The 25,962-nt window shown below is 39.6% G+C and overlaps 1 protein-coding gene across 5 annotated transcripts in view; it reads right to left on the bottom strand.

The window, feature by feature from the left end:
- Positions 1–215: 215 nt before the first annotated feature.
- Positions 216–25,962, bottom strand: part of nphp4 (nephronophthisis 4) — a 172,050-nt gene continuing 146,303 nt past the window's right edge. For all 5 annotated transcript variants that reach the window (XM_040048010.1, XM_040048011.1, XM_040048009.1 and 2 more), the window contains 9 exons: positions 17,596–17,785; positions 16,831–16,914; positions 11,416–11,572; positions 10,803–10,873; positions 9,908–9,993; positions 8,808–8,979; positions 6,245–6,424; positions 3,549–3,692; positions 216–520 (listed from right to left, as the gene is read on the bottom strand). In XM_040048010.1, coding sequence (XP_039903944.1) covers positions 380–520; positions 3,549–3,692; positions 6,245–6,424; positions 8,808–8,979; positions 9,908–9,993; positions 10,803–10,873; positions 11,416–11,572; positions 16,831–16,914; positions 17,596–17,785 — 1,225 coding nt within the window. In that variant the 3' untranslated portion in view covers positions 216–379. The remainder of the gene's footprint in view (positions 521–3,548; positions 3,693–6,244; positions 6,425–8,807; positions 8,980–9,907; positions 9,994–10,802; positions 10,874–11,415; positions 11,573–16,830; positions 16,915–17,595; positions 17,786–25,962) is intronic.

Here is a 25,962-nt window from a genome sequence, read left to right as displayed (position 1 = left end):
TAGCTCCCAGTACTTTTAAGTTTAGTGCATAATTTAGGCAAATAAAACTTTTCTAGTCAGTTTTGTTTTGTTTTGTTTAGAAAGGAAGCTGGCGATTCTATTCAACATGTTTGATTCCTGCAACGTGACCTCATTTTATCGTAACAAATTTCATTCAGACTTCTTGGTCACGCAGTCCAGAATAAACAAGTTTGTATGAGAAGACTGAAAAACACTCAGTGTTGCAAAGTTTTATTTTCTTGAAGAATAATCTAATACAAAATGACAAAAGAGCCAGGAAAGTTTCAGCTTCTTTCACACTCTTAAAGTATATTACAAAGTACAGCACAGTCAACATTTCCACTGAAGCTTCTACTTGTTTTTTCAAACAACTTTCACTTCATGAATAGTTTACTTTCACACAGAACGTCTCCTCCGTCTTCTCCTCCAGGTTGTTCACGTAGACCAGGATGTCCACTGATCCGGGACTCTGGCTCGTGGCAAACCGCAGTCCGATGGTGTAACTCTCTCCCCCTCCAATCTGAACATAGTAAAAATAACACATAATTTTATTTAGATCTTTATCTTTTTTTTCTTATTAAAGCTGACCTGTCTGCAAATTCACACGTTTAATAATAAATCCATCATTTTTGTTTTGAACTGCATTGTTCACAAAGATCTGCCCCAAGATAAAAACCCTGAATAAATGGCAGTCACTGAGACCGATTTGGCAGCACGGTGTCTCAGTGGTTAGCCTCACAGCAACTAACATGGCTTACTGTGCTTGCTCTGGTTTCTCCCACGATCAAAAACATGCTGTTAATTCCATCGGTGTGCCCTGGACCATGGCTCTGGGTTTAACTAGGCGCTGGTCCCCAGGTGCTACGCTGTGGCCGCCTGCTGCTCCTAATGCTTAGGATGGGTTAAATGACTTTCCTGACAGGGATCAATAACACTGTCTGATGTTATCTGTTAACATTATTAGAGCTATACACCAGTTATAGATGTGACTCCCTTTTTCTAGACTAGATCATTTACACTAGATTAACCATATATACTTCACTGTGCTCATGTAGCCACGGTAACAGAGCCAGACTTCTGAATGAAAACCCCCACTCATTCTTCTGAGATGAAGACAATGCCTCAGAGTGAAAAAATACGTATCCTACAACACATTTAAAAAACTGAAACCAATATATACCAAAGGTGACATCTCACAATACAATATTATCACAATACTTCACTCACAATACGATATTATTGCAATATACTGCGATAATATATATTGTGAGTTACTGATAGTACAACAAATAGTTGTAAGAAATTGTTGAAAATCATATCTGTTGCTGTCTACATAGACAGAAATTCACATTTAACATAATTCTATTTAATTATTACGTCAGCAATCTTCCCGTTCTGTATGAATATAACCAGATTATTACCAGCTGGCAGCCAGTTGAAATGAATCCCCTCAATTCAGACTGATGGCAACATGTTTGGAAACCTGAGCATTTGTAAATGAGACAGCAATTATTTGCAAACCTTCAACAATCTCTCTGAGAGTGACTGCAGCCAGCCCAGGTCAGACTGGGACTGTTTGCAGAAAGGTCACCTCCTATCAGGTGACCCAGGTATCGCCTTGTGATTAATCTTAGGCTCTAGGCAACATTTAGACACCAGAAGTTGTTCAGCTGTTTTTTATGTTTTAACTTCTTTAATACAATTTATTTGGTATCTGTGTATCAATACAACGTTGCAATGCACAATATTGTGATACTGTTCTGTATTGATTTTTCCCTTACCTCCTAACATATACAGAGAACCTACTTTACAAATCAAATACAATTGCCATGCAAAAATAGTGAGCTCTGGTTCTTTCACATGGAAATACGCATCTAAGTGTTTAATCGCATGTTTTGTGACTCCGGTGACCTCATTTCAGTATCCAATTAGTTTCCTTCTTCCATGCAGTAATTAGACAATAAACAGAGTGTATTTCAGTTAGATTTGAAGGTATTTTACTGATCTGACTCAAAAATGAAAACATTTCTCAGGACAAAAATGACCCATATATGGAGCAAATGGTTATCCACACTGTTTTAATGCTTATCATCGCTGTGGGCATCTCCTTTTCAGGCATGTCTAAAACACAATTATTAAATGAGGAAGCACCAGTTGTTCTAACCTCCTGACTGCCTCTGTGGAAAGTCTAGTATTATAATTTTTTATTTGTATGTTGTGATTTTTTTTCTGTTCAGGCATCACAGTGAGGTAGATCTTTAACAGGTGTTTTTTTGTTACTTTCTCGCTACTGTAGATTGACCAGAAATATTTCCTTCTACTCTCTGTAATAGCCAACAACAGAAATATGGGTCAATTTAGGGGATTTATGCTGTAATCTTTCCCACAAGCATGGCAGTATTGATCTCTGCTTCGCCTTTCCTCCTGACAGCTGGTTTTATCACGGTGAGGTAGTTATGTCAAAAAAGAGAAAAGTGCCTCCACATTTGCCTAATGCCACAGGCATGGTAAATTCTTTATAAGACACCTGGAGCTTCACTGACAAGATGGAAAAAACAATGGGCTGTTTTTCACTTGGCTCACCCTCCCTGTCTAATTGATGCAGTGTCTTCTGGCCAACAACAATGAGACTCTTTAATAGTTTATGTGAAAACAGGCTCCCCTCGCCTCTCATTCATTTATTTCTTAATTTAAAATGATAGTTTCTCATTTGTTTTAGCATTTTATCACACCTCACTAAATTAAAGGCAATGACAGCAGTGTTTCGTGTCTGAATGTGAGCAAATCAGCTTTTAGAGACACTGAGGCTGACCGCACAATAATAAAACAGCAGCACTAATGACTTTGTAATATTCTTTGCATTCAGTTCTGAAAGCCGACAAGGAAGCCATTTACGGAGGAATGAGCAGTCAACATAAAAGACTAGAAATTATTGATGTCTTGTACTCACCTGTCAGGATGACAAGAAAGTCAACAGTATTGCTTTGTATACACACGACTCATACACTCATATTTTCTACAATAAGCCTTTTGGTCAAAACAGTAGCGTTGTTATGCCATAACCCATTTATGATTTTGACTGGGAGGGCATGAAAGCTGATGACAGGGCTTGATACCAGGCTAAAATCTCCAGAAGAAACTTGGGGAAAAAGATCCAGTACAATAATATCTAACCGCTCGCCTCCTACACGGCAGCTCCATCATATCGGTTGTAGATGAAATCTCCATCAGAATGTCAGAAGACTTAACTGCTTAGACACACAGGAAGCACTTTAGCCTAGTTTTTTTCTAAAATCTGTCAAAAAGAGTTTCATTTTAGTCAAAAGTGTGTCAGATTATACGTGGTCAGTAGCACCGCTGGTTAAAGCTAATGTTATTGACATCAGTTACACCATCATAGCAACATATGTACCATTACTCCGTGAAACAAAACTATCTGAGCAGCTTTTGTTAAGGAGGAGGGTTCTTTCCTTCTAGTCACTAATTAAAGTATTGATTTTACTCTTAATGGGGGTAAGAGAAGTGGACGGCCTCCAGTCTCATTTTACCTGGAATTTATCCTCTTTGAACTGGAGCAGATCTGGATGGTCAGAGCGAAGCAGGAATGTACGGCTGCTGGTGTACGGATTGGTGTAGGTGATTTTTCTGGAACTGCCGCGTCCACCGCCAACTGGAACGCATACTTCAAAAGCCTGCAAATACACACACACACACACACACACACACACACACACACACACACACACACACACACACACACACACACACACGTGTTATAGCATCAAACCTTCTTGGGCACAGAGGAATGAGGGAGGGATTGAAATGTCTGAAAACAAGAGCTGAGAAAACTGCAGGATTCATCCAAGTGCACCAGATGATTTGATGAAGTATCCAACAAAAGGAAGCCCATGGCTGCCTACAGTGAAACTGCAAGAGTAAATGAACTTGAACAGTTTGTAAGTGTGATCTGAATGTGATTTGATACTTCAAAGTAATGGTACAAAGCTGGCAGGATAAGCTGGCTGCCTGTGAACTGGTGTAATGAGCATTTGTACAGCGGCCACAGTGGATGGATCCGCATGTTTCATTTGGCACAGATTTTACACCTGGTGCTTCCCTCACTTTTATCCAGTCTTGGTACTGGCACTAAGAGTACGCTAGCCTATGACCCCTTAAAGCTGGGTTTGTGTTCCTGCCAATCTCAAACCAGGGATCTTTTGCATTTAATGCAAATGTGTTAACCACTACACTACCACTACCACTAATGAGCATCTGTAAAGGGATGTCTACTGAAAGAAATACTTTCCTACAGTGTTTGGCATACACCTGACAGCAAGAAGATCCTGGATTTGAATTCAACAACTGTCTGGTGGCTTTCTATGCCGAATTTTCATGTTTTATCCGTGCCTACATGGGTCCTCTCCATGTACCCCAGCTTCCACCCACAGGTCATGCTCATTAGCTTAACTGTCAATTCTAAATTGGCTATAAGTGTAAACGTGAGTCTGTCTCTCTGTGTTAGCCCTGCAATAGACTGGCAACCAGTCCAGGTTGTGCCCTGCCTCTCACTCTTTGACAGCTGGGAATCCAACCTAGATAGGTCACCACACAGGGAAGACATACAGCCATCCTATGGCCAAGACTGGCTTCAGATGCTTATTTCATGGTTTTAAAGTAATGTTTGGCAATCCCTGACTTAAAGCAAGATAACTTTATGTAATGTGAGATGATAAATAACCACTGCAATACCCTTTAAGCATTACATTTTCTTTGTTTTGTTGTCAGAGAAAATGTGATTGTTGTCAATCACTTGATTGTTTAGCATTTTAGGAGAAGTGGATATTTGATCAACTTAAATTGATTTCATTTGATTAAATGTATATTTCTGCTGTGTAGTGCATAAGAAATATGTTCTGTACACAACAGGCAAAAGAAGAATTTAGTACTTTACCTATAATGCATAAAGCATAATCCAGTCAGCCAGTTAGGTACACAGTCAATTGATTAGACATTTGATTGAGAAAGGCAGAGAAGAGCATTATTAAAGACAATTAGATCTAAGCACTGGTCTGCTGCTCTTTATAAAGGGATTGGGAATGTTGAGCTGGCCTTGGGAAGTACCCGGATGATTCAAGTATTGAATCTGTTACAAATACAAGTACTATAAAAATGAAATCATGATGTCAAATCTTCTGTCTTCCTCTTAAATATTTTTTTTATTTCATACACTGATATCCTTCAAACGCATGTCCAGAATCCTTCAGAGCCAAAGCCAGTTTGCTGGTAGATTGTGGTGTGTTAGGTTAGTAATGGTTACCCCTGCTGGAAAGCTGCAGATGATAGCTGGTAATCTTCTTTCCGCACAGGCAGTACTACTCCCAGTGTTATGTAAAATTGGGGGTTCCCTTTTAAATCACTAGAGCTTCACAAAGTGATGATAAAATGAGAGGCAACCATAATGCAGTTTATTAACACAACACTGTTGCATAAGGAACACATTTGAAAGGCAAATTTAGGTCATTGACTAAATGCGCACAGTGCTCACAATGCTAATGTTACGAGTACAGAGCAGGAGAGTCCAAAGAGTTGGAAAATCCCAAATCCCAAAAAGGTTGATAATGAAATATACTCTACAACACTGGTGAGACAAAACTAGGGGGCACAAACACTTTTATTGTATTGATATTGTGGTAGATTATTGCCGTACAAGTTACCAAGCTAGGCAGCTAGCTGCTTGGTAGACACTGTCCTGCTTTTCGAAAAAGATGAATGACTGAGCTCCTGTAGGTGCCTGGGAAGGGTTAGCATGTTACCTTTAAGCAGAATCAAGCTTCCAGCTTTAGCTAGTGCTTTTTTCAGAGAAATGCATTTTGTTATTTAACCAACAGCAGTGCAAAAATGATTAAAACATTGTCCTTTAATGACTGGGAGGGGGGGGGTGCTCAAGTTCAAGGGAGACCTTTAATTAACACATCAACCACATTTGCAGCAGAGCGGTGTGATGAGCAGGTCTGCAAATCTGACACTTTCGTGCTGTAGTGTTTGGCTTTCAAACAGACACCTGGAACTGTATTTAACACACTGTTCTGCTGCTGCTGCTGGCACAGTGAAGAAAAGGGTAAAAACCCGGGTTGCCAAATGTGCCCCACTGGATAATGATGGCCACTCTGTCAGAAGGGCAACACAAAGGCCGATACCCATATGAGGAAACGATAAAAACACAAGATTTTTTTTAGGGTCCTACCTTGGACAGCACAGGACGGTGAACATTGAGACAGAGCAGCCACGCGGTGACCAGCCGCTGCTGCTCCACATCTACCGCGTTCACGTACAGAAAGCGGCTGCCAGCCTGCCATGGCTGCACCTTCAGCTGGAGCTCCTGTACTGCTGCAGGAGGCAAAACAAACACACCCGCTGGGTCCACCTAAAAAGAAGGCAAAGGCCATTAAAGTTTATTGGGTTTGGCAAGTGGACTGAGAAATGTGTCGACCAAGTGACAAAAAGAATGTGACAGTGTTCAAAGAGAAGAGATACATTTAATAAGAAATGGAAGAGGGACAGAATTAATGGAAAAGATGCTTAACAGAGTCAGAGGAAGGTAAAGGAAGTGTGCAGATTAAAGGAGAGTGGGTGAGAGAAAGGGTGAATGAGGTTCAATAAAAAAAGGGGGGAGGCAGACAATGAAATGAGAGAAGTAGAGGCAGGAAAGTGACAGAAATAAGAATGTGGGAATGAGATTTACTGTGCAGCTCCTTTTCAATCTGTTGAGAAAAGCAAAGCTATTCACTGACGCTGAGCTTTATCCTGCTTTATAGAACTCCTCCAATGCATTCCACTGTGAGCTAACCTGCCGCGAGTCAGATCAAAGCAGCTGCTCATGCGTACGCCAAAATCTTTAAAAAATACATCTGTCGCTTTTTCAGCCAGTACCCTATTTCTAAAGTTAAAACATGTTTGGGTCATACTGTATGCACCCGTGGTGGTTGTGACAGTCTATCACTTCTCTTTTTTTCTCCATGAATGCTATAAAATGCCCTTTTATTCCAACTCTGAGGAAGAAGTATTGTCATGCTCCCTCTACTCTTGTACTCAGTTATGAATAAGAAACAATCTATTAAAAATAGAGGGCAATGTGACACTCCTGGAGCATATTTTCACATGTTCAGAGTGCATAAAAGCCACTGCTAATTTTTTTCAAATTGTATCAAACTGGGTCCCGACATGATCTGGCATGAAGACAGGAAGTAACGAGGGAACCTAATAAAATGAAATGAAACCCCATAAAAAGACCTATTATGCTGTCAATCTGCATTTGCATGTTCTTGACAATGATTCAGATCTTAAACTGGAGGTATTATAAGGGAAGGAATTGCTTCCATTTTTTTTCCTTTTGCTGCTAAGAGAACAATTTGCATTAAATCACTTTAGATGAGCAACTTCAAAATTGCTCACGATAAAAAGATAATTTGTCAAGAATAAATCCCTCAACATTTTTTTTAGATAAGTGAGATTTATGCATTTTTTTTGTCCTGTATGTTGAGTGTCGTCTGCATCAGTCGGATTTTGTCCAATTGAAAAAGAACACAATACAGTAAAAGCCTAATTTTAGTTCAAACATGCCACTTTCACATATAAAAAATGCATCCAGACCCAAGCACCCTTGATGACTAAGATGCTGCTCCAGTCTCTGAACCACAAGCTAATGTTAAGTGGCGGGGGAAACAGAGAGTGACAGGACAGGGAATGTGTACGGGTGGTAGAGAGGGTGTAACGCATAGTTCATCACCTCAGACTACTACTGCTGGTTGCATGCTCTTGATCTCTTTTCAACTTGACTCAAAACAAGAATTATATATTCAGCTGAAGTGCTATGAACGCTGGATTAAATAACTAGATTTTTACTGTCACTGGGACTCATAAAGAATTGAACGGGAGCTCTCCACTAGAGGTCTTCGTGGGTCTAAAACCAAAACCGGACCGATGGAACTAAATGAGCCCAATGTGCAAAAATTAATTTTAAACATTAAGTGCAACAGGATCCTAAAGGGACCCACATAAAGCCTAAGGGAAGCAAGACCTCATCCAAAATCCAGTTGACTAACAGAGAGTCAGAACAACATCAGCAGGAGCACGATGCTCCAGCACTTAAAGGGCAGCTGTCATCCAAAAAAGCAAAAATACATGTTATTTTTCTTTCACTTCACACATCTGCCACAAAGCAACAATTTTCTACTGCAATGGTTGTGATGCACACAAGATCTGAGCTACAGAAGAGGGTCAGTTTGGCTATGTCTATTAGACAAGTGCATCCAAGTGGCACAAAGCAGCTTTACCGACCTGCTTTTTTTTTTTTTAAAAAAAAAAAGTGTTGTTACTACATTATTTTTTTGTAATGGATAGCCAATCAGAAGAAAGGCGACTTAAACTAAAGGGGATGGGAGCTAAAACAGCTTGTTTCAGAGAGAAAATGAACACAGGGGTTGCACCAAGGCCAGGTATAGAGTAAATACAAAGTCTTTTGAGGAGTGAATCATTCAAAGGTGCTTTAGTAGAATCTAAGAATAAAAATATGCAGTGTGAAATGAGCATTAAAAAGCCCACTTTAAAACATTTTTCTTCACTTTTTTTTTTTTTAAATCTCAGGTTAATAAAATAATGACTTCACTAGAAGACATGTGATCGACACCATGAGTTGATTTTAGTTTTGATGAATCTTTAAATCTTGATAGAGGCCTGAATCCCACGCTGCAGAGAACATGTGCACATTGTTTACAATTTCAAAATGGTGCATTTAGTGACAATCGTACCTCAATCTCGCCGGGGTGTGATGAGAAACACTTGACCTTACGGATAGCCTGCGTTCCCCTCAGAACGAGTGACTGACAGCTCCGCTGGCCAGTCACACAGCTGACGTCCACACGCTCCAGGAAGTGCACGTAAATCTGCCAGATCTGGGAGGGCGCTGCCATCCACTTATCACTACAGAGGAAAAACATCATCAAGAACAATTAAACTAAGGCCCCCTGGAGATGCAGCCGGTGCAGCACGGGGTAAGAGATGAGGAGGGCTGATCTACGGCTGTGCTAGCATTTTAATAAGCAGAGCCATCAACATCATCCTCACACTGCTGAGATGAAAGGAATTCAGTCTCAGTGGCCCTAGCTGACTCAGAGTGGGAGGCGATGCAGTCACCTACTCAGGTCTGCTCTGAGACAACAGCTCTCATAAAGCGTTTGTGGTTATTTGGAATAGGATTCAAGTGATATGGGGTTTTGAGGGCAAACACGTCATCTGGAGGGTTGAAGCTAAAATATTTTCACAGTGATATCGTCAGATATTTTTTTTAAATGTTAGAAATCAAATCCAGATCAAATTCACAAATGTATTTGTGTGTAATTTGCTGGTAATCGGGTTGGCTGCTCGACACTTGGGTGAAAAATTAAAGAATGCTCAACCACTAATGCAAGGGGGCCAAATGACTGTGTTACAGCACTTGGGACTGGTTTATACTGTGAAAGAGTGCATGTGAATGAGCATATGCATGATGCAATCCATCATTTCCACTAAGTGACAGAGGAAAACAATGAAATCATGTGAAACGAGGCAAAATGCTTTTATATTCATGTCCTCAGAGTTAAACGACAGCTCTCTGATATTTAATAGAAAACAAGTATTTGTATATCACATTAAAAACAAGGTGTGCATAATCCTGATGGAGATTAGGCAAACTGGACGATGGACTGTGGAACTGCAGGCAGCCAGAGCATGAAACCTCAGTCTGATTAGTTAATTGATTCAAGCCTGCATGAACAATTTAATTATTGCAAAGATGAATGCTTCTTCAGGCTAAGCTCTGTGCGTGTGTGTGTGTGTGTGTGTGTGTGTCTGGCCAGTAAATAATACATACGTGAAAACCATTACAAAGAACATTTTTATGTGTGGACTGGGACTCCCTGGCACTTTCAAGTACACATCTTGAGGCTCTCCTGGTGCCTACAGATAGAAACAGATAAAAGGTGGAAGAGTAGAGGGGAAAAAAAGGCAAAAATAAAAAAAGACCCCACATTGGCACTACAATAGTGTAAAGGCACGACACAAGGGCAAGCCTTTTCTTCTATCAAAAGAGCTTGTAATCTATCAGAAATGAGCTAGAGTTCTGTCCTGATTACGTTTTGTAAAAAAGAGACAAACATGTCAGAAGGAAGCTCAAAGAATTACACTTTATGTTGAATCCAATCCTTCAAACAGAACTGGCTGATGATGGTTTTGTGACATTTTGAGATGAGATGATGAGATGAGATAGCCTTTATCCTCACACTGTCTATGCAGTAGCTTGATTTGTTGAAGTCTCTGAGATAATGATGCAGACATATGTTTGCCTTTGACCTGCTTATTTTCCAATGTGTAAATATTAGATTGTATACCTATAGGATACTTACCTTGTAGTGTCCTGTGTTAGCACTTAACTATATTTACCTGAGGATTACATGACAACCTAATAAGAGGTTGTTGTTGTTTGTGTGTGTCTTTATGGTTTCACTCCAATTCAGTGATGTCAGTTTGATGTGATTGCTGTGAATGAAGCCATTAAAGGAGCAAGCACGCTCACTTTAATGGCTCTTGAAAAGAAGTTTGGCTGGCTGTTTATCTATGGTCACACTCAGGGAGGACAACACACAAAGAGACCAGTGCAGCTAGAATAAAGTGCTTTCCCTTCCAAACAGTTGTCAGTTCAGTAATTAACCCTGTTAATATTTGTATGTTAATTGCAGAAGGAATTAAATCCAATGTCATTCACTCACCAGCATCCTTGTTTGGCAGATGATGTTAGGGTCACTGCAGCGCACAGAAACATGAGTATCTGGGTTGATAGCTGGTTTTCCCAACAAGAGGCAGGAAAAAACAAATATAAGATCAATTTACTATTTACTATAAATTGTTTTTATTATAGTTCAGAACATCAAGCCAGTCATAAAAGCCAATCAAACATTTTCTTGATTTTAAACTTTTATTTCTTGCTTTTCATTTCCTGCTCTGCATCCAGATACTTCTCTCTTCTTATTACCCTTTTTGTTGACAGAAACTGCACTGATATTGAAAAGTTGTTTCTGTTGATATTTAGTAAAAAACATAATAAAGTGAAGGCAGAATACATTACTCATTCCCATTTCCCACATAAGCTGTCAAAATTGTTTTCGCCTTGTGCGTGTGAACATGTGATTCACATTTATGCTCACACAGGAGAGTAAGTCAGTATGAGAACTGAAGGTATATTTTAATCTTCATTTGATATATTGATTAAAACTGGAATATATGCAAACGACTAATTTAAGCACAGTTCAGAAAGCAAGAAATATGAGCTGAAGGACGAGGAATACTTGGCTCATGGGGGATAGCCAGGGTAATCTGTACAACCTGCAGGGTCGTGCCAGACTGGCAGGCGGATGGCCTTTTTAAGGAAACAGAGCTCGGGGTGGTAAAGTCGGAAAGTCTGGTCAACGACATGGGGCGTTGGCTCCACATTCACTTGGCAGATGGCCATTGGCTTTCCATCTTCTGCTTTGAAAGTAACCTGTGGAGATAAAGTGAAAATTCAGCATTATTAGCAGCATGTCACTTCCTCACCTGATAGTCTGATATTCTGTGCATTAAAACAGGTTTTGCATCATAAGGTAGTTTAAGATTCATTAGAAGCTTCAAGTTACTACCTCGCATTGCAAATACATTACATGCACGGTAAGTTGTGCAGTTTGACCAGAGGGGTTTCTGGAAATTTAAAGAAGGTATCCAGTACTGGAAACAAAAAAAAATACACGTAGAAAAACTTTGGTAAAACAAATCTGTGTAGCAGGAATACATATCTTTCATCTATCGCGTTCTAGTGTTTAGAGGTAAATCTAAAAGTAAACAACTGAAGTTTTGGAAAGTTCACTAGTAGTTGTGTAAGTCAAAGTTAACCAGGCTACAGCAAATACTTTCAACATAATCATTTTCTCTTCCAAACAAGATTAGTTAAATAGACTGATTTAAAACCTCTAGGGCTCCTGCGCTGCCAGATTTCTTACTGGAATTAATAGCCAGGTCGTGTATACTAGGTAGTAACAGCACAAACTGGTTTCATTAGTTCAACAGGGCTTTTTCCTCCTGATTTCTCTCTGTGTGCCATGTTTTCTTCCTGAAGCAGTTCATTTCTAAACAACATATACAGGCTTTTTAAAAACAGCCTTGGGGAAACTTTATATTAAAATTCACCAGAGAGTATTATGATGATGGAGAAAGCTGTACACTAGAATATAAAAGTTGCTTGCAATCTGACTGCTGAAACCCCCACAGACTGACTGAATGTGCTTTGAAGATTGCTGCATTAACATAGCCCCCAGGAGTTGTTTGAATCAACACAAATGTGTTCATACACATGTAGTCATTCTGCACGGTTATATATGATAACTGGCATATACATCAGAGCGGCATATGAAAACACACTGGAATTGCTCATTCCTGCTCACAAAGCGTCATATTTTAGGAAAACTAGTGTGTGCTGGTGTGACTTCACTGTCGGAGACAGTTTCTGCTACAGCTGCCGGACCACAAACTGTAGGTCTGATAATCCAACCATCCATTCTCTTAACCACTTATCCAATTCAGAGACAGTGGAGTCATATGACAAGAGGAGGGTACAGTCTTTGTATTTGTCACACTTAAGTGTTTCATATCATCAAACAATAATATCAGACAAAGATAACCTGAATAAATGCAAAATTCAGTTTTTAAAGGATGATGTCATTTATTAAGAGAAAAAAAGTTATCCAACCCTACCTGGCCCTTTGTGAAAAGGTAATTGCCCATAAACCTAATAAGTGGTTCTTGGCAGGAAGAACTGCAATCGAACATTTATGATAACCGGTAATGAGTCTTTCACATCTCTGTGGAGGAATTTTGGCCCAACTCTTCTTTGCAGAATTGTTTTAATTCAGCCACGTTGAAGGATTTTCAAGCATGAACAGCCTGTTTAAGAACATTCAAAAACACTTCAATCTGATTTTAATCAGGACTACGCCACTTAAAAACCTTCATTTTAGTTTTTTAGGTCCAATCAGAGGTGGACTTGTATACTTGAGCTGCAGGGCATTAACAGAGAGCAGAGAGCAAAATTCATGGTTCCATCAATTACAACAAGGCGTCCTGAAGCAGCAAAGCAGGTCCAGGCCATCACACTACCATCACCATGTTTGACTGTTGGTATGGCATTTCTTTTGTGCTCTTTTTATGAAATTCTGTGTTAGTTTTTTGCCAGATGTAATGATGTGCAAACCTTCCAAAAGTTCAGCTTTTGTCTGATTACTCTATTAGTTCCCAAAAGTCTTGGAGATCATCAAGATTTTCTTTTCGGTCAGCAGTTTTCACCTTTAACTCTTCCATGGAAGCCATTTTTGCACAGTCTCTTTCTTATTGTTGAATCATGAACTCTATCTTAACTGAGAAAAATGAGGTCTACTGCTCTTTAGATGTTGTTCTTGGTTATTTTGTAACCTCCTGGATGAGCTGTAGATGAGCTCTTGAGGTAAAGGAAGATTTACCACTGCTCTGAGTTATCTCTATCTGTGGCTAATGGCTCTCACCGTGGATCACCGGAGTCCCATAATGTCTGTCATTGACATCTATCAGATCTATCAGTCTATCAGATAGACTGATAGATCTGATAGATTTGTCGACTTTGTTGCAAAGATTTCCATTTCTGAAAGGTTATAAACCATCCTGATATTTTTAGCCAACCTCTACCACAAAATAAGGTCGGGTGATTGAAAGAACTTGAATAGCACAAGCCAAATATTTTGATCAATAACTGTTAAGTGATTACTGAATTCAGTCACAATAATGTGTTACATTCTAATGCATCACCCCAGGTAACAACTAAAAACTTTTAAAAAATGGTTTCTGTCCCACCTCCTGCATTCCCACCTGCTGTGCTAGAATTAAAAAAAAGATTACAAAATAAATAAATAAATAACTAAAGGAACACTACAGCAACTGATTAAAACAGACTCAAATTTCAGCCACGAGGAATGCCCTACACTCTGAAGTTAACTTCCCACAATCTGGTCATTAAACACACAGCAGCTGTCCAAATCGTTGATGCGTCAGATTTGCAGGCTAATGCTGACCTACAAGAGCGGCCCATATCTGGCTCTGGTGATGTGTGCTGACTGACAGCCGTGCCAAAGCTGGCATCCTGACAGCGCTGCTGTTGGGACTTGTCAGTTTTAGCGGGACACAGATTTGATCCAGACCCGACCTCTTTGACCTCCTGACAGGATTTTTGCTCAGAGCAGCAGTGCTGACACCGGCACACAATACGCACAAACTGCAGGCAGACACACACACGCACGCTTGGCAGACTGGCAAATATTTCATCAGCTTGTGCAATGTGAGAGCTTCTGGGTACTGTACTCTACACCAACAACAGGATTATTGTAAGGTCCTGCAGGTTAGCGAGAGGTGATGAATATATTGTTTTTCAGCACATTCAGGCTACATTCCAATAACGTGAGATTTAAGCTCCAGTATTTAACAAGAAGCCTTAAGTTTCGTTTTAATGAATTCCATAAGAAACAGCATTTCATTTTAGTGACAACTGCAGCACAAAGAATATTCTTTCACGTGGTGATATGGAGGACTTATCTATAGTACAGCCCAACAAGCCTGTTCACAGTGTTTCTCCCTCCTCTAACCGTCTTACATATTATAAACAGCTGAATAAGTTCTTAATACTGTCAAATAACTTCAGAGTAATACTGTACATGCATGGTTCATTTAAAGTAGATTAACCAGACGTGTCAAGCTGTCGTCTAGCCTGGGATAGTTTAACTCTCCACCCTGACATTTGCCAGTTGGAGAAGATAAACAATGTTCAGTAAGATAAAAGTGATTTTCAGCATATAATTTTGCTTGACAATCTTGTCTGGCTAGCGTAACTTTTTTAATAGTCGACACTTCAAAGTGTTATTTGTGTCTGTGCTGTGACTGTGCAGGAAAGAATAGGAGAGGAGAGGAGGGAGGAGGCGGTGCACTGCCACTCCTCAGAGAGTTGTCTGGGAGTGCGGGTACAGTGGATGTTGTTAGACTTTGGGATCTAGCAGGAGGTTAACCCAACTAAACTGCAATCACAAGTAGAGATGGCACGATACCACTTTTTTATGTCCAATACCAATACCATAAATTTGGATATCGGCCGATAGCGATATAAATCCGATATAGTGTGTTTTTTTTAATTAAAACTGTTTTTTTTAATATCTTGCTGCATTTTGAATAAGTTCAAATTCCAGTTTAAAAAAACAAACAAACACTAAAGCTATTCTGTTATACCTGTATGCAAAAAATACACTGCACCCAAAATATTTCATAGTTCAGCAATACTGATCAATCTAATAAACTTAAACCTACTCCATCCTCCCTATTCTGGTATTTTAAAGAGTAAGCAACCTAATTAATAGGGTTGCAAACTCCCAGCAAAAAAAAAAAAAAAAATAGGGAACCACCCCCCACCCTCCACCTCATGATGCTTAATCGACGTAATCAACTTTAATTTGATGCAGTGTGAAAAAAAATGCACAGACATCCATTATTTTTCAAGAATACTTAAATAGATTCAACATCTTTCTTCAACAGAACTGCAGACTGCACAGATGGTACCTTCCCAAAGGCAAAAGTACTAGCTTACTAGGGTATATTAGACTTAATAGTTACTATATACAGTAATGGACTTCTATACTTTTTACATCAGATTAAAACTTTGGGTGTAAGATTCAGATAATTCATTATTAAAAACTAGACATTTTAAATGAGAATAAGAAAGAAAAGTATGTCTTTGTGCCCCCTTTTCCCTGTTCATGCCCTATCGGCCCCCCTGGCTAAACTTTGCTAGATCCGCCCCTGCACAGTTACCAGCCGTCAGCTAAGTAGAAAAAGATCGTGGTGTACAAAGTAATATTAAATAAATTCTAACAACAGATTATCAATCTTAAACGAGCTGCTGTTGGTCAGCCGCTGGTTTCCTCTTTCTGGCGCGAAGTGGGCGATAAACAAACAAGAGAGACGGACTGACAGAAAAGCCGATCAGCTGATCATTAATCAGTTTCACGATTGAAGTAGCAGCAGGAGAGGGAGGGAGAGAGAAGAGGCAGTCGCTCCATATATCGGTTGGTAAGTTTAACCCTGGAATGCTTCACAAACATTTAGAGATTACACACTTGCTTTACTTCTCTCTGGGATAACTTTGGAATGAAATGCCAGTTTGGTAGCGAGGCACCAAATGCTGAACCAGACAACAGATCTCGCATGCCACCGCCGCTCTATCGTGTGACGCACACTGCTCCGACGCGCTACGGTTATGAGCCGAGTTACGCCATGTCGCAAGTTATGTGAGCTGCTTTTTTGATATTTAATGGATCGGATTACATTTTTTATTTCTCTCTGATATCCGATCCAGTAATTTAGGTCAGTATCGGACCGATACCGATACTTAATATCGGATCGGTACATCTCTAATCACAAGCTTTATAATATATGTCGAGTTTAAGGCACTTTCATCTTTCTCAGCTCACCTGAATCAAATGATCAGTTTATATAGCCAAATATGGGAAAAAGTGTAGATCTCAGTTCTAAAGCTTGCGTTACGGCAGAGAAACATTTACATTAAAGTGCAAAGTGAAGAGCAGATGCACTCTGCACTTTAAATTCAGCCTGAAGAAAAACAAATCAGGGACTGAGAGGCAAAAGACTTCAGATATATAATATAAAAATGGTTTAAAGCATAAGTAACACATTCTGTACCTTGATAGTTTTGGCAGCAATAATATTGGACAGATTCTTCTTGGCCACCTGGGAACCTCTGGCTGTAGCCTTCAGGCTTGGTCCCTGTGAGGATTTGATAAGAAGCCCACATTTGTTATCAAAAATGAACATCTACCCCAAAAAAAACATAGCAAAAGAGCAAAAAGAAAAATTGCATTTGCACATCCAGTAAGAAAACTGTATATAATCACGATAAGCAGAATATAACCAAAGGGTTTAAAAACTACCTTCATCTAGAAGAAGATAAGAGCGCAGCCAATCTAAATGACATTTATTTTGAACTGTACTTCTGGCATCAAATTAACTACAAAGACTGGGTTGGTTTTATGTGTGTAAAACGTGCCCTTGAAATAGGTCGGCTTTGGTTACAGAAACCTTGAGGTGTACTGACATTTATACGACTGTTACATAAACTTTCATCATGCTCCACCTCTTACTCCCATTTTTTTTTAAATGACATGAGATCAGTATATGAAAGAAGATTTTTTTTATAGGTTCACACAAGTTACTTTGATCGTTCATCTGTAGTGATAAAAAATGTGGTGACTGCTTCTTACTGTAAGACAAATCTAAACATTTAAAGGACTCAAGAAAAACGACTGATTAAAAAAAAATATTTCTAATTTTGTCTAACATCCTGCAGCCAGAAATAGTTACCAATCCAAGAATGTGGTTTTTCCTTACAGAGCAAGTTCACACTTTATAAAACATGCTGTGAGAGTGCACCTTTATTCTGCACCATACCTGAAGGGCCATGGTGTGGTCGCAGAGGAAGCTTTGGTATTTCAGGGGCACGTGGAGGCTCTCTTTGGGCCGGAGGTAAACCCTAGGACCTGGAGCACCCTGCTCCGAGTGGAACATGTTTTCCTCCAGCGGGGTAGGAGTTCTGGTTAACGCTTTGAAGTAACGCCACTCCTCAGTGTTTGTGATGACACTGGATGAAAAGATTAAAGGCCACAATTGAGATGAAAGGAGGCTCTTACATATTTTTAAAGAGATCCATCAGGGGATCAGAGCTGGACTTGTTACGTGGACAAGATCCCTCATTGCAGAATACTACAGCGTTTATTACAAGCTATGACGAGATTGTGCCGAGAGGAATATAGAAGAATAAACCCTATGCTGAAGATTCAACTAAAATCAGGCGCAAAAAATTAATGTAGAGAAGAAGAAGCATTAAGTTGTCATTTGATTGTATATTTAGAGTCAACCGCCATCACTTTTTAAACTATTGTAATTATTGTATTTTTTAATTACTGAAGTAAATGTCTCATCTAGATAAAGCCGTCTTTTTCAAGATTGGCCAGACCAAGAGATTGGAGAGCATTGTAACAACAACCCACAAATCCCACAGCACACAAGTGAAGCAATATCCAGTTCAAGCCCCCAATAATACTCCACTCTGACAATTTTATGTCCTTCTGAAAATTATTCTAGGTGACAGGGGAAGTATATTTATAGTGGAACTAATATGCTCATTTCCAGCTCCATAATTTTAGTCTTGGATTGAACAAGAATAGCTTTGCATGATTCATAGTTTCCCCCAGAAAAGCTAAATTTATCTAAAGCCAGGCCCTGGGGCAGTCCTTCATTTTAACGACAATTTAGCTTTACCATTAAGATCACACTCCCTTTAAGCCCGATTTGTTCTGATTGGCGGCCCCTTGCAAACAGAAGGTCCAAACAGCACGCGGTTGGTTCAAGAGCTGTGTGCCTGAGATGACCATATTAGGCATATCTGCTCTCAGTGACGTATTACAGAGATAGAAATAATAATAAAAAAAAACTGCCTCAAACAGAGTGCTTAGATAAGTACGAAAACTTTGGGGAACAGAGCGTGCATGCATATATGCTAGCATAATGATCTGAGACTCGTTTCAAGGCAAAAGTAAAAAAGAGAGAGAAGAACCAAAGATCCTTTACATACTGACCGCACCGTTAAGACACCTATTTGCATATAAATCCCACAGAGCACTAAACGTTCACCCCCCCTTCACTTTCTGAGCTAAACAGAAAAAATAATACTGACCTCTCACACTTACAACCTGAATCTCGCAATGTAAATTTCACCGCAGTGCAAGTGACCAAAATTTCACGGCCAAGAGTTACATCACTTGCACACAATTCGTTGCTTTTAATTATCAACAGTAGACAGGGAGAAAGGTGTACAGGGGTCAGTGAAAGTCTCCCTTCTACTCCTCAACAAATGGATTTCCGGGGAGAAAAGTCAGGAGCAGATAACACATTCCAACCAAGGGAGGTCTGCCTCTACGCTTTCCTCTTCCCTTGAATGCAAAAATTTCACACACAAATGCATAAAGAGGAGTGCTGGTTTAAACTTCAAAGGTTTCAAGCCACGGGCATGGAGAGGGAAATGTCTCTCAATAGGAGAGTGAGTTTATGAATTTTTCAGGGCCCCACCTCACTAACATTAAGGAGAGATGCAACAGGCTATTCTATGAAAATTATTTGGCTATTCCCACCTGTGCACTTGAAATAAAGGATTTTGCCTCCGGCTCATCCCGGCAGTGTTTGTCCACCTGAGCCTCAAACAAAGACAACAGGCTGATAACGCCTTTAAAAAAAATAGAAAAATGGAATGAGGTAATGAGGAAAAACAGGTTGAGAGTAAAAAGGGAGAAGGAATAAAACGAAGATGATAATTAAAAGGACAGCAGGAGAGAAGGCTCGAGAAAGCAGAGAGGAACATGGATAATGAGAGCGTGAAAAGTAATGAGATAGAAAGCAGTTGGATGAAGCAGAATTCTTTCTGTCTCTGTTAGCCACCAGTCTTGGCTCACGCTGGGCTCTGTGAGGCCAAGTGTGAAATGTAGCCATGAAAATGGATGGCAACAGGTAGCAAACCTTTCCTCCATGTCAAGAGGAGCCTCTGGGCTTGAAACCACTGCAAACATCAAAGCCACAGCTAGCCTAGCCTGCCACTAAGTACTCTCCTTTCAAAGTCTGACGCTCAAATTTCGGTGAAAGGTTAAACTTGTTTTTTTTCTTGTTTGCTCCTGCAGAACAAAGAGCTGACCCGGGGACCGGTTTACATTTTCAAGAAAGCTCCTTGTCAATTATTTGGCCACAATATAAACAAGGAAGTAGGTGCAGAGTAACTCCAGTGCAATGGCCAAACTGCAATTCATAGAGTGTGGGAAAACACGGTCATTCAGGCCAGTGTTGTTGTTTTTGTACACCTTCCGTCCCTTTAAAGACACTAAAGAGGACTACTGTGAGTAATACTTAACCTCACAGTTAAGGAAAACTGTATTGGCTGTTATATACATTAAACAGTATATGGGTAAAAGATGAGGGCACCAATTCTTTGTAATTTGTCACCAAACTATATTTCATCCATGAAGCTTTCCTGTAGCATTTAAAGTTTGTGATTACTTCCACCATCTGGTTCACCTTATATTAATGCGTCTTGTTTTTTATGTCCTAATTCCTGTGTATAGGAAGTGTATACAGTGTATACATTTGTGTTAGCCTATGACAGGCTGTTATTTGTACTGAAGACAAATCATACTAACACGATGAATGCAGCAATACTAACTATACAGATTACTTTCTAAGAACCGTCATCCTAAAAGAGCAGCTTGTGGGAAAGGTGTGGGGTTTTTTTTGTGTGAACAAAGAGTTTAAGATCTGTCAAAGTAAACAAATTTATCAATCAGATTTCCGTTTCCAAATAACATTAAGGACAGAACTTGCAACAAAACTATGTGACAGTCCAGTATTTCCTGCAACATGTTAAAGAACACAAAAGACTGAAATGAACCCAGTTAATATTGATTTTATATAAATTTCCCTCTTGTGTCTGTGGAAACAGCATTCACATGTACATTACAATAATCCATATCACAGCGCTGCTTATCTATGATTAAATACCAGTTTTATAAAATGAAAATGTGTCATTAGCAGTGCCTTGCATAGTGCACTATGCATTTGTTTCATAAAAAGGGGCTGCAGGAAAAGCGCATCCAATGCTGGCGCTTGCTCGTTAATTTACACATTTCAGGGCTCTTGGTAGAGGTGACAGACGGTTTGGTGTAAAGTGTCACACCGTCTCATCAAGAAATGAATAAACTAACAGGGTGCTAAGCCAGCAAGAGGACAGATGCAGGGATTGATGACTCTCAATTAGACCTGCTAGGCCCGGTGGCCGGGCTAATGCCATAATGAGTCATCCAGAGCGCACTGCAGCATTTGTTGATCAACGTGATATATCCTAATCCAAGCTCAGGCATGAGCAGAATCACTAACAAAAGACTCAAAGAGAGGGGATTAACTATGATGCTAACTGAAGGAAACAAACACCAGAATGGGTGATTCAGGAAACATCAGCCATAATGGCTGCTATGGGCAGATTAAAGAGGGTATTTAGCATCTCTCGAACATAATGTGTGCCTCTGTGTCAAGGACAAGTGATTGTGCTGTGGAAGGAATAAAAATATTCTTTTTTCATGGCCAGACATGAAATTACACAACATTGTTTGTTACACCCAGAAATATGGTGGTGTTATGTGGTCTAGACATACACTAAAGTCAAAGCCAGTCCCCTTAATTAGAGATTGACCGAGATAGGATTTTTAAGACCAAATGAAGGTGTCATTCTAAACAGCATCATGGCAATGTAAAAATGCCACTGATGCAACAATTAGTAGTAAAATTCCTGTCCTTTTAACTCTAAACTTTCTTGATATTCCTCAGTCAGCTGTAACGATAACTGCAGGGCAAAGTGGAAGCATTCGAGACTAAAAACAGGACTCCTGTAATAGTAAAGTGCTGATTATTGTTAAGATCTTATCTTATGTTAATGTTTTTCACAGCTATATTTAGAAATGATCTCAACATCTATCAAACATTTACCATAGAAACCAGTGGTGTGAATGATGTCACTGTTATCTTACTGTAACAAAGCAGATGATCGTCAGTGTGAGAGATTATTCTCTCATCCCCCATCCTCCAAGAATTACAAGTTACAAGTTATCCACTGCAGTATATATAACTATGTCAGTGCATCATAATACTGTAGATCTGTTGAAGTGACTGCACGTACTGTAGGTCAGACTTGTGCTGTGCTGAATGTAACTCAGGAGAACCTGTTGAGATTTGGGTGATTAGGGTGTGTAATTAGACATGAAGTCAACACATTCAAATACTGTCAGAGTTTTGGAAAGGAGAGGTTGAAAGGTGCTTACGTACATGAAAAACTGTGAAATGTTAAAACATAATGTAATGCACTACACTGAAAACTTTCGATTTTTAACTTTTTTGATAAAACAACTGAAATGTGGTCGGAAAAATGGGTTCGTTTTTCTCTGGTAGAACACAGACACTGGCAGAGATCATCATTATGTATAATTAGCAAATGTAGTAATGTGGAGACCTGGTCGATGTTAAGTTATGTAAAACAGAGCACCTGCGTGAGATTCACACAATAGGGTTGAAATTGCAAAAAGCAGAAAGGAGGGGTGGCAAAAAGTGCCCAGCAAATTAAACACATAAGCATCTTAATAATGAAATTAATTATCTTTAATACATTTTAGGACAGTGCAGCAAACACTGTTAATATAATTATAATAACTTCCTCAGACTAAAGTGCCTGCAGTACCTCTGAAAGTAAAGAGTCAAGCCAAAAAGTCTTTATAATCATGCAATGCTCATCTTATTATCATTGCAATAATCACATCCCGTGTCTTGTGCAAAAGACTGCCCATTATTTAATCTTGCTTATAATGAATAATCCAGCTAACCTTACTGATATATTACTGTGGCCAACAATGCAACAACTGCTCCAAACTTCACCCCAAACCGGAACCAACTGGATCAGGCTAAAATGATAATGCATGTACAGAGAATGCCCACTGATGTAAAAAACCCAATTTCAAGTCCTAAAAATGTAATAGATGAAAACCCGCACACCAGCACACACCTACACGTACATGCATCATTTCAAATCAGTGAGCAATATGTGACTCAGACCTGCAAAAAATACACAGTCACACAATCAAACCTCTTCATGAATTTATCACATAATCTTCCCATTGTTGACGTATCACCCTTTTAGAAGCATATTTACACATATAGCTGTGTATATACCTAATTAACAACAGCTTTTGGATGATGAGATTCTTAATCATTCTTAAAACATTTCGAGTTGCATCACAATTTGGTTGCTTTAAATTTCTCCACAGGAAACAATTTTCAGATTTAGGTTCACGTATTGTTTAGGAGGTTTTTCTCCCCCAACTACATAAGAAATAAATGTCTTAAAATGCTTCATAAGCAACACGAGCTTTTACGAAACATATAAAGAGGCTAAGCATGCAATCATGTTTTGTTCCGTACATTAACAGATGATCTTGATAAAGATAGTCAAATGAGAAACATGGCAGCCAGCAGCTTTTAGTTTTTCTTTTCTGCCTTTATTTCTTTCATGTAGTCATTCATTCAGTCTGGTTTTCATCTTCCTACGAAACCATCTTCTCCCTCTTCAGACTCGCCACTCTCACCTGCCCTGCTTTCCTGCCTGCATCACCTGATCTTCCCTGGCCTCTGATCACCAGGAGCCACTTCACTAATCAACCCTGCAGGATATATATATAAGCTCGCCACTGCTACTCTGCCAGATTGCTTTTGTGCTCTTTGCCGTTGCTTTCCAGAAAACTTTTTTGCACCTCATGCCTTACCTGCTTTTAGGACCTTGTTATTTTTGAAGTAAAGCTTGCTTTTTCCCCCCAATTTTACATCCTGCTCTGGTTTCATTGTAACTAAACTATCTTTGGCAGTATCTACTGCAAAAAAATCATAACACTTATGAAATTTGCTCTCACCTCAAAATGATCAAGTGGTATTTTGGCACATTACAAGCACTGTAAGGTATCCGAAACCATGCAAGATTTGATTAATGTTTGCAAAATCTAAAGTCCTCATTTTGTCTGATGTGTTAGAAGCAAGAAAAATGGACGAGCATAAGAATTTGAGCGAGTTTGAAGAGCAAAGGCTGGCCTGTGTGGTCCGATCCAGCAGACGAGCTACTGTTGCTCAAATTGCCAAAAAAGTTAATGTTGGCTGTCAGAAAGATGCCAGAATTTACAGTGAATCACGGTTTATTCCCACCCACCTCACCACTCTAAACTGTGTTCTAAATAACCCTAATCACTCAGGCCACTAACACAGAGACTCTACACTCAGACATGTCCTGTTGCATTGCTTCCAAGCACTTTGTTCTCCAATGTGTGCCTTTCTCTTGTTTTGTATATATTCTTCTTAGCTGTACATATTTCTTTTGTTTGCTACTTATTCCTGCTGTCTTACTATTTATATTTTACTTTTGCACGGAGCATGGGGCACCTATTTCGTTGTTGAAGTACACGACAATAAAGGTCTGTTCCATTCTATTCTATGTTGCGTATTGGGCTGCATAGCTGCAGACCAGTCCGGGTGCCCATGCTGATCAGAATCAGAATCAGAATCAGAATGGGGTTTATTGCCAGATGTTGAGGTTTACAACATTAGGAAATTGCTGCGGTGCTTCAGTGCAAACAATAAGAATTAAAGTGCTATGTAGAAAGAAAGATATGTGCATGAGATATACATGAGATATATACATGAGAATAAGACTTATGAGTGCTACGTAGAAAGATATATACATGAGTGCAGGTGGTGATCGGTGCCAAACATGAAATGATGCAGTGACACAGCGTAGGGTCATGTGTTAGTGGCGGGGACAGTCATGTGGTTATTGTTCATGTGTCCAACAGCAGAGGGGAAGAAACTGTTCTTATGGCGAGAGGTTCTGGTGCGAATGGACCGGAGCCTCCTGCCTGAGGGGAGCAGGTCAAACAGACTGTGTCCAGGGTGAGAAGGGTCAGCTGAGATCCGAGCTGATGCCAGTCCAACAGCACAAGCACCAACAATGGGCACATGACCATCAAAACTGGACCACAGAGCAATGAAAGAAGGTGGTCTGGTCTGACGAATCATGTTTTCTTTTACATCATGTGGATGGCCAAGTTTGTGCAGTATGGGAATAAGGCAAGCCATCGGACGCAGTGTGATACTTTGGGCAGTGTTCTGCTGGCAAACCTTGGGTCTTGCCGTCCATGTGGATGTTACTTTGACACACACCACCTACCTAAGCATTACCAGAGAGCATGCACACCCTTTCATGGAAACAGTATTCTCTTATGTCCGTGGCATCTTTCAGCAGGATAATGTTCCCTGCCACAAAGTAAAAGAATGGTTTGAGAAGCAAAATGAGATTGAGGTGTTGACTTAGTCTCCAAATTCACAGGATCTCAATCCAGTCGAGCATCTGTGGGACGTGCTGGATAAAACAAGTCTGATCCATGGAGTTCCCACCTCTCAACTAAAAGGATCTATTGCTAACATCTTGGTGCCAGATACCACAGGACACCTTCAGGTGCCAGTGGAGATGCATCGACAGATGAAGGCTGTTTTGGCACAGTAGAAGGACCAATGCAATATTGAGCAGGTGGGCATAATTTTATGCCGGATAGGTATAATTTGTAGACACAGATTAAAGCCTGTGTTTGAGGAAAAAAAGTTTCAATTTAAAAAAAGCAAAAAGCATATTTTTTATCAAACTGTCCCGGTTTTGTGCATGCTTGTTCAATATGCATGGTTTTACTGCAACACTTAAATAACTCAAGTCATCATTAATGCTATGAGTGTCAGCTGTGCTTTTCATACATGGCATGGCAAGTAAAAATGTGCGCTGAAAAAAATACATTAAAAATAATAGTTTGAACCACACTGATAGTTGAAGAATATTACCAAGACAAAGACAATCACAAGTCTATGAAAAGAGTGTAGGGATGGCATTTGCAATTAATTACGCCCTAATGATGATAATATGAAGGAATAAGGATTCAGCACACCACTTGTTACCTTTTATACACAACAGACTTGAAGCCATCAATTAAGATTTTTAAAAAGGGTGTAGAAGGCCATCTTCTTTCTTCCTCTTTGTTAATGATGGCTCATATCTCAAATTTTTCTGCCCTCACCACGTGGTAATAACGGCAGTATCTGATACTAATGCTGATGACGTAAATGTTTAAGGGATAGGTGGATAGC

Source organism: Simochromis diagramma, unplaced genomic scaffold (genome assembly GCF_900408965.1).
Source record: "Simochromis diagramma unplaced genomic scaffold, fSimDia1.1 OVJJ01000387.1, whole genome shotgun sequence".
NCBI classification, from domain to species: domain Eukaryota; kingdom Metazoa; phylum Chordata; class Actinopteri; order Cichliformes; family Cichlidae; genus Simochromis; species Simochromis diagramma.
This window is presented reverse-complemented; position numbering and strand designations above follow the sequence as displayed.